The sequence below is a fragment of the Amphiura filiformis genome, chromosome 13 (assembly GCF_039555335.1).
Source record: "Amphiura filiformis chromosome 13, Afil_fr2py, whole genome shotgun sequence".
Classification (NCBI taxonomy): Eukaryota; Metazoa; Echinodermata; class Ophiuroidea; order Amphilepidida; family Amphiuridae; genus Amphiura; species Amphiura filiformis.
This window is the reverse complement of record NC_092640.1, coordinates 56,021,233-56,034,996: the sequence shown is the minus strand read 5'-3', so window position 1 is coordinate 56,034,996 and position 13,764 is coordinate 56,021,233. Positions and strand designations below refer to the sequence as shown.

The 13,764-nt window shown below is 37.1% G+C and overlaps 1 protein-coding gene across 2 annotated transcripts in view; it reads right to left on the bottom strand.

Annotated features, from left to right (window-relative positions):
• Positions 1–13,764, bottom strand: part of LOC140168553 (INO80 complex subunit B-like) — a 33,349-nt gene that overhangs the window by 5,143 nt on the left and 14,442 nt on the right. The window contains exons 3-7 of one of the 2 annotated variants that reach the window (XM_072191954.1): positions 13,338–13,453; positions 10,881–10,910; positions 7,383–7,537; positions 6,759–6,980; positions 2,684–2,799 (exon numbers count right to left, since the gene is read on the bottom strand). In XM_072191954.1, the coding sequence (XP_072048055.1) occupies positions 2,684–2,799; positions 6,759–6,980; positions 7,383–7,537; positions 10,881–10,910; positions 13,338–13,453 (639 nt within the window). The remainder of the gene's footprint in view (positions 1–2,683; positions 2,800–6,758; positions 6,981–7,382; positions 7,538–10,880; positions 10,911–13,337; positions 13,454–13,764) is intronic. The other variant, XM_072191955.1, reaches the window with a different exon arrangement.

Below are 13,764 nucleotides of genomic sequence, written 5' to 3'. Positions count from 1 at the left end.
GTAGTACTTACTGTGCTACAGCCTTGGTCATTGGGAATGGTCTCCCAGCTGGATATGATAATGATATGCCATAGATACTGTTGATGTAGGGTTAGAGTTAGTATGATATGAACATAAGACTGCCATGTAGTACTTACTGTGTTCCAACCTTGGTCATTGGGAATGGTCTCCCAGCTGGATATGATAATGATATGCCATAGATACTGTTGATGTAGGGTTAGAGTTAGTATGATATGGACATAAGACTGCCATGTAGTACTTACTGTGCTACAACCTTGGTCATTGGGAATGGTCTCCCAGCTGGATATGATAGTGACATGCCATAGATACTGTTGATGTAGGGTTAGCGTTACTATGATATGGACATAAGACTGCCATGTAGTACTTACTGTGCTACAACCTTGGTCTGTGGGAATGGTCTCCCAGCTGGATATGATAATGACATGCCATAGATACTGTTGATGTAGGGTTAGAGTTACTATGATATGGACATAAGACTGCCATGTAGTACTTACTGTGCTACAACCTTGGTCATTGGGAATGGTCTCCCAGCTGGATATGATAGTGACATGCCATAGATACTGTTGATGTAGGGTTAGAGTTACTATGATATGGACATAAGACTGCCATGTAGTACTTACTGTGCTACAGCCTTGGTCATTGGGAATGGTCTCCCAGCTGGATATGATAGTGACATGCCATAGATACTGTTGATGTAGGGTTAGAGTTACTATGATATGGACATAAGACTGCCATGTAGTACTTACTGTGCTACAGCCTTGGTCATTGGGAATGGTCTCCCAGCTGGATATGATAATGACATGCCATAGATACTGTTGATGTAGGGTTAGAGTTACTATGATATGGACATAAGACTGCCATGTAGTACTTACTGTGTTACAACCTTGGTCTGTGGGAATGGTCTCCCAGCTGGATATGATAGTGACATGCCATAGATACTGTTGATGTAGGGTTAGAGTTACTATGATATGGACATAATACTGCCATGTAGTACTTACTGTGCTACAACCTTGGTCTGTGGGAATGGTCTCCCAGCTGGATATGATAATGATATGCCATAGATACTGTTGATGTAGGGTTAGAGTTACTATGATATGGACATAAGACTGCCATGTAGTACTTACTGTGCTACAACCTTGGTCATTGGGAATGGTCTCCCAGCTGGATATGATAGTGACATGCCATAGATACTGTTGATGTAGGGTTAGAGTTAGTATGATATGAACATAAGACTGCCATGTAGTACTTACTGTGCTACAACCTTGGTCATTGGGAATGGTCTCCCAGCTGGATATGATAGTGACATGCCATAGATACTGTTGATGTAGGGTTAGAGTTACTATGATATGGACATGAGACTGCTATGTAGTACTTACTGTGCTACAACCTTGGTCTGTGGGAATGGTCTCCCAGCTGGATATGATAATGATATGCCATAGATACTGTTGATGTAGGGTTAGAGTTACTATGATATGGACATAAGACTGCCATGTAGTACTTACTGTGTTACAACCTTGGTCTGTGGGAATGGTCTCCCAGCTGGATATGATAGTGACATGCCATAGATACTGTTGATGTAGGGTTAGAGTTACTATGATATGGACATAATACTGCCATGTAGTACTTACTGTGCTACAACCTTGGTCATTGGGAATGGTCTCCCAGCTGGATATGATAATGACATGCCATAGATACTGTTGATGTAGGGTTAGAGTTACTATGATATGGACATAAGACTGCCATGTAGTACTTACTGTGCTACAACCTTGGTCATTGGGAATGGTCTCCCAGCTGGATATGATAGTGACATGCCATAGATACTGTTGATGTAGGGTTAGAGTTAGTATGATATGAACATAAGACTGCCATGTAGTACTTACTGTGTTACAACCTTGGTCATTGGGAATGGTCTCCCAGCTGGATATGATAGTGACATGCCATAGATACTGTTGATGTAGGGTTAGAGTTACTATGATATGGACATGAGACTGCTATGTAGTACTTACTGTGCTACAACCTTGGTCTGTGGGAATGGTCTCCCAGCTGGATATGATAATGACATGCCATAGATACTATTGATGTAGGGTTAGAGTTACTATGATATGGACATAAGACTGCCATGTAGTACTTACTCAGGAGGATGTGAGTTCATTAGGGCAATGTTGGGGACTAAAGGTCACAGTAGATGCGAAGAGATGAGGTCCGACCTACACAGGTTACGCTCCCTGTGGAGGGGGTGGAACTAAACTGGCTGATGTGGAGACTAAGCCAGTTTGCGTCGGTCTGATACTCGTCTATCATCTATCCTCGTCTTTGACCATGCGCAGATCTGGTTGTTCAGGAAGATATCTAATATCCCGAATTTATAATATGCCTACCAGTTCCATCGTATAACCGATTTGCTAGAGAATATTTGTTACCATGTTTAATAAATTCATATTTATCGTATAATAAAATGTGGCCAAATGTATATATGTGTACATAGTTTGTGGATAATATCTTCTTCGGACTTGGCTACTAAGCATGTCGGGAAGGATATGGCCGTATGCTGACCTGGGTCAATATGTTTTAGCCAGATGAGGTCCGACCGATTGCCTATGTCACTGTGTGCGATCATGTGTGACAGGCAATTCCCGATATCATAATAAATTCCCTGACTTACTGTGCTACAGTTTTGGTCATTGGAAATGGTCTCCCAGCTGGATATGATAGTGACATGCCATAGATACTATTGATGTAGCTCACACACGGAAGATTTAACAGCTTTTTACTTCTTCCCTAGGAACAGGAATGAAGAGAACAAATTGACCAAATGAAGTTGAAAGCACTTGCAATGGGCTATTCCAGTTAAAATCCATACACCCCCTGTGGAAGACATGATCTAAATCTCCCACACAGGGGTGTAGATTTCAAATGGAGTCATTCAGGTAAACCACATTTGAAATTTACACTTTTGAAGATTAAAGTTATGTTTTCCATGGTGTTGTATGGATTTCAACTTGAATAGCCCAATAATGTAAATGAGCAAAGAAATACATCACCAATAGTGTAAATTTGTAAATACAATTAGTATGCAATATGCAAATAACTCATCAATATTCATAAATATAGAAATAACATGACACAAAACTATACAGCACATCAGGCCACCATATTATACTATCACAATACCAAGTTTGAAGTTGATCTGTCTTTACGATTAAGCTGCAGAGTGGATTCATGAAAATATAGGCAAAAATATGCAAATCAGCTCATTAATATTCATAAATATGCAAATAACATGACACAAAACTATCTATCACCATACCACATTTGAAGTTGATCGGTTATTACGTTGGAGCTGGACAGTGGATTAATGAGTTTGCTTCCGCTCAGACAAACAAAGAACTAGACTGCCAAACAATCATTTGGATGATAACATAAGCCCCACATACATACAGGGTGTCCCAGAATGATTTATACCGGGAAAGATGTATCTTTTAGGTATGAAGGACATTACTATTGGTAGTATTGTTTTAAATTCTAAAATTTACATATATTTAGCTTTCTTAGGAATTTTAGATTTTAGAAATTAGACGTTTCTAATAGAAGTTACTGGATATTGCGTAAAAATGGTGAATTCCAAGTTTTGACAAAACTACCTATTTTGAAAACCTGTAAAATTACTAACCGTTCAGCACAAAGTTATTTGGAAAATGTTATGCAGTATATTCCTGTTCTTACTTCTAAATAGTCGATATCTATTGATTACTTATGATGTTACGAATCAATCCTTGTATGGAATAAATGATTTGTTACGCTTGAGTGACCTTAAACTATTTTTTCTTTGGCGGCAGTTTCAAAGACAATTATTGCATTATGTGAGTTTCATTATTTGAAATGCCGGCAGAGGTGGATTTTTCATAAAAGTATGGAGAAGGTTCGTCCTTAGTGTCACAGCATGTATTTGTGATGCGATCAAGCAAAATCAGTCGGAACTCGGCAATAATAAATTTTTAGTTTCTTACAGGATAGTAAAAAACATTTACAAAGCTGGATTTTGCAGAAAACCCCATTGAAATTGAACAACTAGTTCCAAAGATATGAGCAATTAAGGGATCCAAAATGAGCGTTTATTGCGTTTCGACAGTATTTTTTGTGGGACATGAGAGCACCTCAGACCTATCGAATTGCATTCTGAATATGAAGCATGTCTTTCTGATATCAAATAATTTTCATTTTTTTAAAAATCATAATATAATACAAATTTTATGACAAATTATAAAAATTTGATATTTTCAAATTTTTGATATATAACAGTCCTCGAAGTAAATTATATAAATCTAATGATATATTCTTAAAGTGTATGTAGCAGGGAGGAAAAGCCGACGGTCAATTGAAAATTTTGACCTTTCATATTGAAGATATGGATTTTTTCCCAAAAAGACCTAATTTTTTTTGGTGTTTTGGGGAAAAATCCATATCTTCAATACTGAAAGGTCAAAATTTTCAATTGATCGTCGGCTTTTCATCCCACCTACATACACTTTAAGTATAAATCATCAGATTTATAAAATATCAATTTTTAATGATTTGCCATAAAATGTGTATTAAATTGCTAATTTCAAAAAATCAAAATTATTTGATATCAGAATGACATTCTTCATATTCAGAATGCAATTCGATATGTCTGATGTGCTCTAATGTCCCAAAATAAATACTGTCCAAACGTTCATACCCCAGCCCTTAAAGAGTTTCCAAAACAAGAAGAAACAAAGGAAATATTTCCTTTATTTGGCTATATCTCAAAATCAATATTTCCGAGTTCCGACTGATTTTGCTTGATCGCATCACATTTATGTCCACAGCATATTGGCAAACCCACAGCTACGTAATGGAGAAGATTAAAATGCAAAACCCCCGGAGGAGACCAATCAAGGAAATACGGTAATTAACCAATGAAGGGCTCTGTAAGATATTCAACCCACCTTTAATTAACCAATGAAGGGTTCTGTAAGATATTCAACCCACCTTTAATAAACAATGAAGGGCTCTGTAAGATATTCAACCCACCTTTAATTAACCAATGAAGGGTTCTGTAAGATATTCAACCCACCTTTAATTAACCAATGAAGGGCTCTGTAAGATATTCAACCCACCTTTAATTAACCAATCAAGGGCTCTGTAAGATATTCAACCCACCTTTAATTAACCAATCAAGGGCTCTGTAAGATATTCAACCCACCTTTAATTAACCAATGAAGGACTCTGTAAGATATTCATCCCACCTTTAATTAACCAATGAAGGACTCTGTGTAAGATATTCAACCCACCTTTAATTAACCAATGAAGGACTCTGTAAGATATTCAACCCACCTTTAATAAACAATGAAGGACTCTGTAAGATATTCAACCCACCTTTAATTAACCAATCAAGGGATCTGTAAGATATTCAACCCACCTTTAATTAACCAATGAAGGACTCTGTAAGATATTCAACCCACCTTTAATTAACCAATCAAGGGCTCTGTAAGATATTCAACCCACCTTTAATTAACCAATGAAGGACTCTGTAAGATATTCGACCCACCTTTAATTAACCAATGAAGGACTCTGTAAGATATTCAACCCACCTTTAATTAACCAATGAAGGGCTCTGTAAGATATTAAACCCACCTTTAATTAACCAATCAAGGGCTCTGTATGATATTCAACCCACCTTTAATTAACCAATGAAGGACTCTGTAAGATATTCAACCCACCTTTAATTAACCAATCAAGGGCTCTGTAAGATATTCAACCCACCTTTAATTAACCAATGAAGGACTCTGTAAGATATTCGACCCACCTTTAATTAACCAATGAAGGACTCTGTAAGATATTCAACCCACCTTTAATTAACCAATGAAGGGCTCTGTAAGATATTCAACCCACCTTTAATTAACCAATCAAGGGCTCTGTATGATATTCAACCCACCTTTAATTAACCAATCAAGGGCTCTGTAAGATATTCAACCCACCTTTAATTAACCAATAACCAATCAAGGGCTCTGTAAGATATTCAACCCACCTTTAATTAACCAATCAAGGGCTCTGTATGATATTCAACCCACCTTTAATTAACCAATCAAGGGCTCTGTAAGATATTCAACCCACCTTTAATTAACCAATCAAGGGCTCTGTATGATATTCAACCCACCTTTAATTAACCAATCAAGGGCTCTGTAAGATATTCAACCCACCTTTAATTAACCAATCAAGGGCTCTGTATGATATTCAACCCACCTTTAATTAACCAATCAAGGGCTCTGTAAGATATTCAACCCACCTTTAATTAACCAATCAAGAGCTCTGTATGATATTCAACCCACCTTTAATTAACCAATCAAGGGCTCTGTAAGATATTTAACCCACCTTTAATTAACCAATGAAGGACTCTGTAAGATATTCAACCCACCTTTAATTAACCAATCAAGGGCTCTGTAAGATATTCAACCCACCTTTAATTAACCAATCAAGGGCTCTGTAAGATATTCAACCCACCTTTAATTAACCAATCAAGGGCTCTGTAAGATATTCAACCCACCTTTAATTAACCAATCAAGGGCTCTGTATGATATTCAACCCACCTTTAATTAACCAATCAAGGGCTTTGTAAGATATTCAACCCACCTTTAATTAACCAATCAAGGGCTCTGTAAGATATTCAACCCACCTTTAATTAACCAATCAAGGGCTCTGTATGATATTCAACCTACCTTTTGTCCTTTGTTCTTAAAATCTTGCTTCTTCAGTAATCTCTCTATAGTTTGTTTTTTATTTTCTTCAACCTTTTGTTTGGCTTGTACTCTTCTCTTCTGAGCCCTTTGTGCTTTCTTCTCCAGCATTTCACTAGTGATTTCTGTGGCTGGTCTAGAAGTAAGGTTTGGTAGTTGTGTGAGGTGACGTTCTTCTTCTGTTGTTCCATGCAATAAAGCTCTCTGTAAAGTAAAGGAGATTGTGCATGTAGCTCAGTGTTTAATAGGGATATGCAGAGATGCCAACATTAACATCCAGAAAATAGGGAGGATTCAAACAAAAAATAGGGAGGTTTTGTAACATGCAACTTCAATGACACATAACTTGCCAGAAATAGGGAGGTTGCCAAATTCGGGTGCCAAAATGGACAAAAATGTTCACAAAAATAGGGAGCCTCCCTATTAAATAGGGAGGGAGGGTTGGCATCTCTGGATATGCAGTCATTTTTATTTTGACACTCAAAACGTAAGACCAACTTATCAAAGTTTAAGCTCAAAAGCACCCGAGCCCTAATCAGGCAGTTGAATGCCCTAATTAGGCCAGTGAATGCCCTAATTAGGCTGTTAAATACAGTAATCACTTACTTGTCTAGCAGTTAGAGTAGATGGATCTTTTTGTTTCGATTTAATTTCTCCATAATCATTCAGCTCGCCAGCTTCAAGGGCATCCAACCAGGCTTCCTCTTCATCCTTATCAGAGCTTGCCACTGATTGGTTTAATGAGGCTGGAGGTGTCTCATCTATGAAAAAGCAACCAAACAAAACAGAGCTTTTAGATTTTTTATCAGAGTTTGCCACAGTTTGGTTTTATGAGGCTGGAGGTGCCTCATCTATGAAAATGAAAAGATAACTCTGATTGGTTAATTACATGATATCGGATCAACCAATCAAAATAGAACTTTTAGAACTCAATAGCAATATTAAACATAGGACCACAGCTACGAGGTGCGGTCAATAAGTATGTAGAACAAAATACTTGAATGTGTACTACTAGCCAACTTCTTTCTATCTCATTCTTGAACATGGTCACTGCATACCTCAATGCACCCGTCAATTGTGTAAATCCATATCAAAAGCGATGCACTTTGTCGGCTGCTACTTGTGTCTCATTTCACATGATAGCTGGAATAAATACCAGACTCATATCCAGTGGAGGTCACTTCAAATCATCCCAAGCCACATGGTTTAGGAATACAGAGAGCATTCCTTATACATTTTGACTTCGGGATGATTTGAAGTGACCTACACTTGATATGAGTCTGGTATTTATTCCTAGCTATTATGTGAAATGAGACACATGTAGCAGGCGACAAGTGCATCGCTTTGATATGGATGTACACAATTTTCTTTGAAACATTTCATGTCAACAAAATGGAAGTCTTCCGATAGCTCCATGAGCCACTCTTTTAGTGAAGGTTCACCAGCAAACCTGATATTATAAAGGTAAGAAAAATTCTAAAATAGGTTTCGCTAATTGGAGGCCATGCCTGGACCACAATATGGTTGCTTTAGTTAACCGACCCCTCTTTTGTGAATAGCAGCTTGACAAACTGAGAATAGAGTACAGGACACAATCAGTGAGTGAACAGTCCCATTCCTACCACCAACTTTCTTCACTTGATGGCTTTGCCTTAATTTTGCTACCAAAATTGTATATATGCCTATGATTGTACTTTCATTTGGCAAATAATCTGTCATCAAGACTCTTCCTGAATCGCTGAAAACAACAATGAAGACCTTCCACTATCGTGACCGAAAGTGATAATCTTCTTACAGGTGGGAGATCCAGGTGCTTCCACTGAATGGACTCATAATTGTATGAGCTAAATATGGATGACACTTGTCTCAGTCCTTATTCTAAGTGTAAAAAAGGTGTAGACCTGATTATATCAACCGGTATCAATAGTGTACACAAAGATTCTGGGATCCCCATCTAGATGACACTCTGGAATACCAAAATGAGTTGTCAAATTTTGTTGCTATCTCTTCTTTCTTGTTTAGTTCTTGATTCATTACAAATGTATCAATACCACTGTACCAGCATGTATATCATTAATGGTGACGCCAGCAAGTCTTTCGCACCTTGAATGATCTTCAAGGACGCTCATTCCATCCTTGAACTCTATCTAAGGAGTTAAGGACCATTTCGTTGCTGTTGAATATCAAGGACTTTGTCACCATTTACAGCATCTGTACATTGTGAAATTTCATTTGAGTTTTCACCACTGCCAGAAGAAATTTCTATGATGACCCTGTGTTCACTTCTGGTAGTATCTGTGAATTCAAGGAGGTAGGCTTCCTCTGCAGTGTCCTGTCCACAACTATTAGGGCTATTTTTCAAGATATATATTAAAATAGAGGAAATGAAAGAATTTTTCACTTATAAAATATAAAGACCTGAATCAATTTTAGCAAATGAGGTGTCATTTTAAAGTTTGGAAAATTCAAAATTGACTTCACTTGCAAAGTCTCCCATTTTGATGTGCTGCATTACATAATATTGACTTATCACCACTTACTAGTATATTAAAAAAAAAAAAACAAGATACTAATAAATAATAAAGACAAAATCATGCAGCTTCTGAAATAAAGAGCTGGAGAAATAAATGATCTGTTCTATTTGAGAACCACATCCCCCATTGAAAATAATGGGTCATTCCATTTGACAAAGATTTATTTGCAGGCTTGGGGAGCAAATTTGGCAGGCCTGGGAGGCAATTTTTGGCATGCAATCAGGAAATTTCTGCACGAGAGTTTAAGAAAAAGAAACACCCGTTATATTATGAAAACACTGGCATGGCTAGCATGCTGTATTAACAAGGGTGCAATCTAGGGTGAGCAAAAAAAGTAAAACTTTACTGGAAACCTGATGAATGCATTAGTAATGGTGTGATATAATTGTATTTACTGTTTCCACTCTAAGAATTTCAACCTCTTTACTGTGACATCCAATTTCAAGATTTGCCCACAAAGCATCAAAATGGACTATAAATAATAATTTATTTATTTATATTTATTAAAATGGACTATTCAAGATGAAATCCATTTCCCCTAGATTGAAAGCTATTGAAGTCACAACCTTAATCTCATTTGAATTTCAAACAGGGTTAACTGAATGGGTGACTCATTTGAAATCTACACTCCCTTTGTGGGAATTAGGGTCATTGGGCTATTCCATTTAAAATCCATGCTCCCCCCCCCCCTGTGGAAGATTCTAGAAGTATCTTTAAAAGAGGGAGTATGAATTTCAAATGGAATGAGCCCATTAGGCAGCTCCATTTCAATTTCATACACCCTCAGAAGGAAGGGCAAGTTTCAAATGGAGCAGCCTAAAGTGTTCATTCTATCTGAAATTCATTCTCACCCTGTGTAAGATATTTGCAAAACCTTTGACAGGGGTAGTGTGGCTAATAGCCCATACCTTCCATAGGGGATGTATCACAGATTTAAACTGGAATAGACAATTATGTGCCTTATTGTATATTTTGAAGCTTTTTGACTACATACATGTGTAATTTTGAAGCCAAACAATAGAGTATGTATATATGAACACATTATGTCATAGACAAAATTAAAACTATGGACAAATCAAAAAGTGGAGACAGAGCATGCTTATTATGAGCCATTTTCTAACCAGAACTTTTTTATGTTCACTCTAGTTGGATAGAGCACTTTGGAGAGCAGTATCGAAAGTCAAAGACTCGTCATGTGCAAGCAACTTTAACAGTAACATGCAAATGAAAGAAACAAGCACTACGAACAATCAACTTACCAAATGCTTACCATGAAAGCTGTATTTGGATTGGTTACTCAGATGACTATATCATGCAATTGACTAATCAGAGCAAATGACAGAAGGACTACGAACAATCAACTTACCAAATGCTTACCATGAAAGCTGTATTTTGATACTCAGATGACTATATCATGCAATTGATCAGAGCAAGTGACAGAAACAAGCACTAAGTGCAATCAACTTCCCAAATGCTTACAATAAAAGCTCCATGTTGATTGGTTACTCACAGATGATTACATCATGCAATTGACCAATCAGAAACAAGAAACTTTGAATGATCAACTTACCAAATGCTGGTTTTATGAAGTAATGAGCGGCTTGAAACAGAATTGACAAACTGATATTAAACACTCTGAAACAGCCGTTAGCCTACTGGTACAATTTGTACAATATAATGCATTACAACGTACTGTATTCATTAATCCATTAACCAACCGCCCAGGGCGCTTAAAACAATATCCATTTTATACTTATTTTTTACATTGTTAAATAGCAGATCAATATAGAAAATTAAACTGGGATAAATAGCAATGCATTATGGGAAGTGTGAGATATCTTCTCAGAGTCCCTTCAGTGCATGTAAATGGGCTATTCCAGTTGAAATCCAATACACCCCCTATGGAAGATATGACCGCAACCTTTCACACAGGGGGTGTGAATATCAAATGGGGATACCCATCTGTGTGGTTTACTTCGCCCCAGCAGCTAAAGTTGGCCTCACAAAGTAAACTATGCAGAATGGGCGACTCCATTTGAAATCTACACCCTTTGTCTATGAGATTAAGGTCATATCTTCCATACATTGTAGGGGTGCATGGATTTCAACTGGAATAGCATGACTACAACTTGGGAATCCCAAATAAGGTCTTTCTCTTATTATTATACTTGCATCCCAGAGAAGATATCTAACTCTTCCCAGAATTCTTTGCAACATGATACATCACCTCATTTACATCAGATGACACTCCCATTTTACTCCTCTGCTTTCATGCTGAGATTGGACAGGCTAAACATGGGTCGATATCAAAGATAAACATATTTTGCAAGATTTGGCTCTGTTCATTGAGGTATATTTCGTCACTATCGACCCATGTTGCACTAGATAGCAAACCAGTACAGAAAATTGAAATGGTAGAAATGCATTATGGGAAGTGTATTAGGCACTGCTATCCTAGAGGGCATGCAAATGGGCTAGTAGTTGAATTCCAAAAATGAGGTGATACATCAAAAGTAATAGGTGTGATTTGATGAAATGAGGTGATACATATATGAAATGTGATATATCATGTAGCAAAGGAATCTGGGAAGGGTAAGAAAGTCCTCATTTATGTAACCCATCATAAATGTAAACCTGCTTATGTTGTGACAATTTGACTGACACATTCATGTGCAGCATTTTGTCAGCTCCAATTTGATACTACAATTGCTACCATAAGTTGACAAAGATTGATACCAGTATACAAAATTTGGTGCATTTGTAAAAGTTGCAAATTAAAAAAGGAGCATCTGCAGAGATGAACTGCAGAGTGAGACCATGACATAGCCTGAAATGCCTGACTTGGCCATGAATAGAATTGAATACCTGAGTGGAAGAAGGGCCCAACTCCATCAAAACTGTTTTTGAGATATTAAGAAAAAACTTAATATTTGGAAAAGTTTTATAGACAGAATGTTTTCATCTTCAGGGGACCTTTAATACAGGAACATACAATATTACATACATTCAAAATTATATATGATGTTTCCATGGCAACGGTACAGGTCTTAATACGAGCTGGAGTTGGGCCCTTCTTCCACTAACATACTGCAAGTGCCAGTTTTGGGAGCAGATTTGTTATAAATAGCCACAGAAATTTGATTCTTATTCATTAATTGCACAAGTAGAAGCATGTAATATGTTAGCAAGAAAGTTTATTGTAGTGAAAAGCAGATTTCATGGATGAACAAAATTCCTCTTTAACCCAATATTTGTGGAAGAAGGGCCCAACTCCATGGAGTTGGGCCTTTCTTCCATGAAAACCATGATTAAATGTACATGGAAGATTATTTAGAGAGTGGAATTTGGCTCATCTTTCACACACAAGGAAGAACAGTCTGCTGGCAATAAAATGCTGGGTCAAACTCATTTTTGTAAAAAATTGGACTTGGGCCCTTCTTCCACTCAGGTATTCAATTAATTCTATTTGTGTCATTGTTTTGATATTTGCAACCTTTGAAAATGCACCAAATTTCATATGTGGTATCAAATTGGAGGAAGATAATGCACAGGACTGTGTCAATCAAATTGCTATAACAGCAGGTTTAGATTTATGTCAGGTTATAAGTAAGTGAGGAGTTTCTTTTGGTGCTGTAGATTGCTTGTCCTCCACAATTTTTTCAGAATTGGGTCGGTTGGTCGGTCGGGATTTAAAAAAAAAAAAGGTCATAGCCAAAACATCACTGTATGTATGCCTTAGCTTTGAAATAAATAGCCCAAATAGTTGTGAATTGGGATATTTCTCTACTGTATACCACTTCATTCATGTTTTTAAAACAGTTTGGCACGTAACCTGCATCGTGCATGAAGTGTGTATAGAAACTGTGTAAAAATCTTTTCAGGATGTCAAAAATGTTGGAAAAAAAAATCTGGAATTTCCAAAATTAGGGTTGGTATTCATTTGTACAGTAAAACAAAAAAAATTCCAGCTTTTCCAGATTAGGGTTGGTCGGTGGAGGACAAGCAAGCAATCTGTTTTTGGCCTTACCTTGCCATGTGAATGTATCTCCTTCACTTTCCACCTCTTCAGCCACTTCTTCTTCTTCTTCTTCCTCCTCCTCCTCCTCTTCACTTGTACTTTCTGGGATGGTTAATCTGTCAACACTTAAAAATTCAAAAAATTCAAAATTCTTCATTTTCATGCCCATTTGGAATCAGCAGGAAAAAAACATTAAAATGAGCACAAATAAGCCTAGTATTGGTTCAGTGGTTCTTGAGATAGCTCTTGATATTTTGGAAAGACATCTCAAAACTTTGGACTTTTTATGTTGAAGGCTATGGAAAAATATCTCAAAACTTTTTATGTTGAAGCCTATGGCTGGCATTCAGAGCATAAATCTGTCAACACTTGAAAACAAAATAGGAAGATACATGTATATGGCAAAGCAGATCATATATGTACCAAGGCTGGTTTC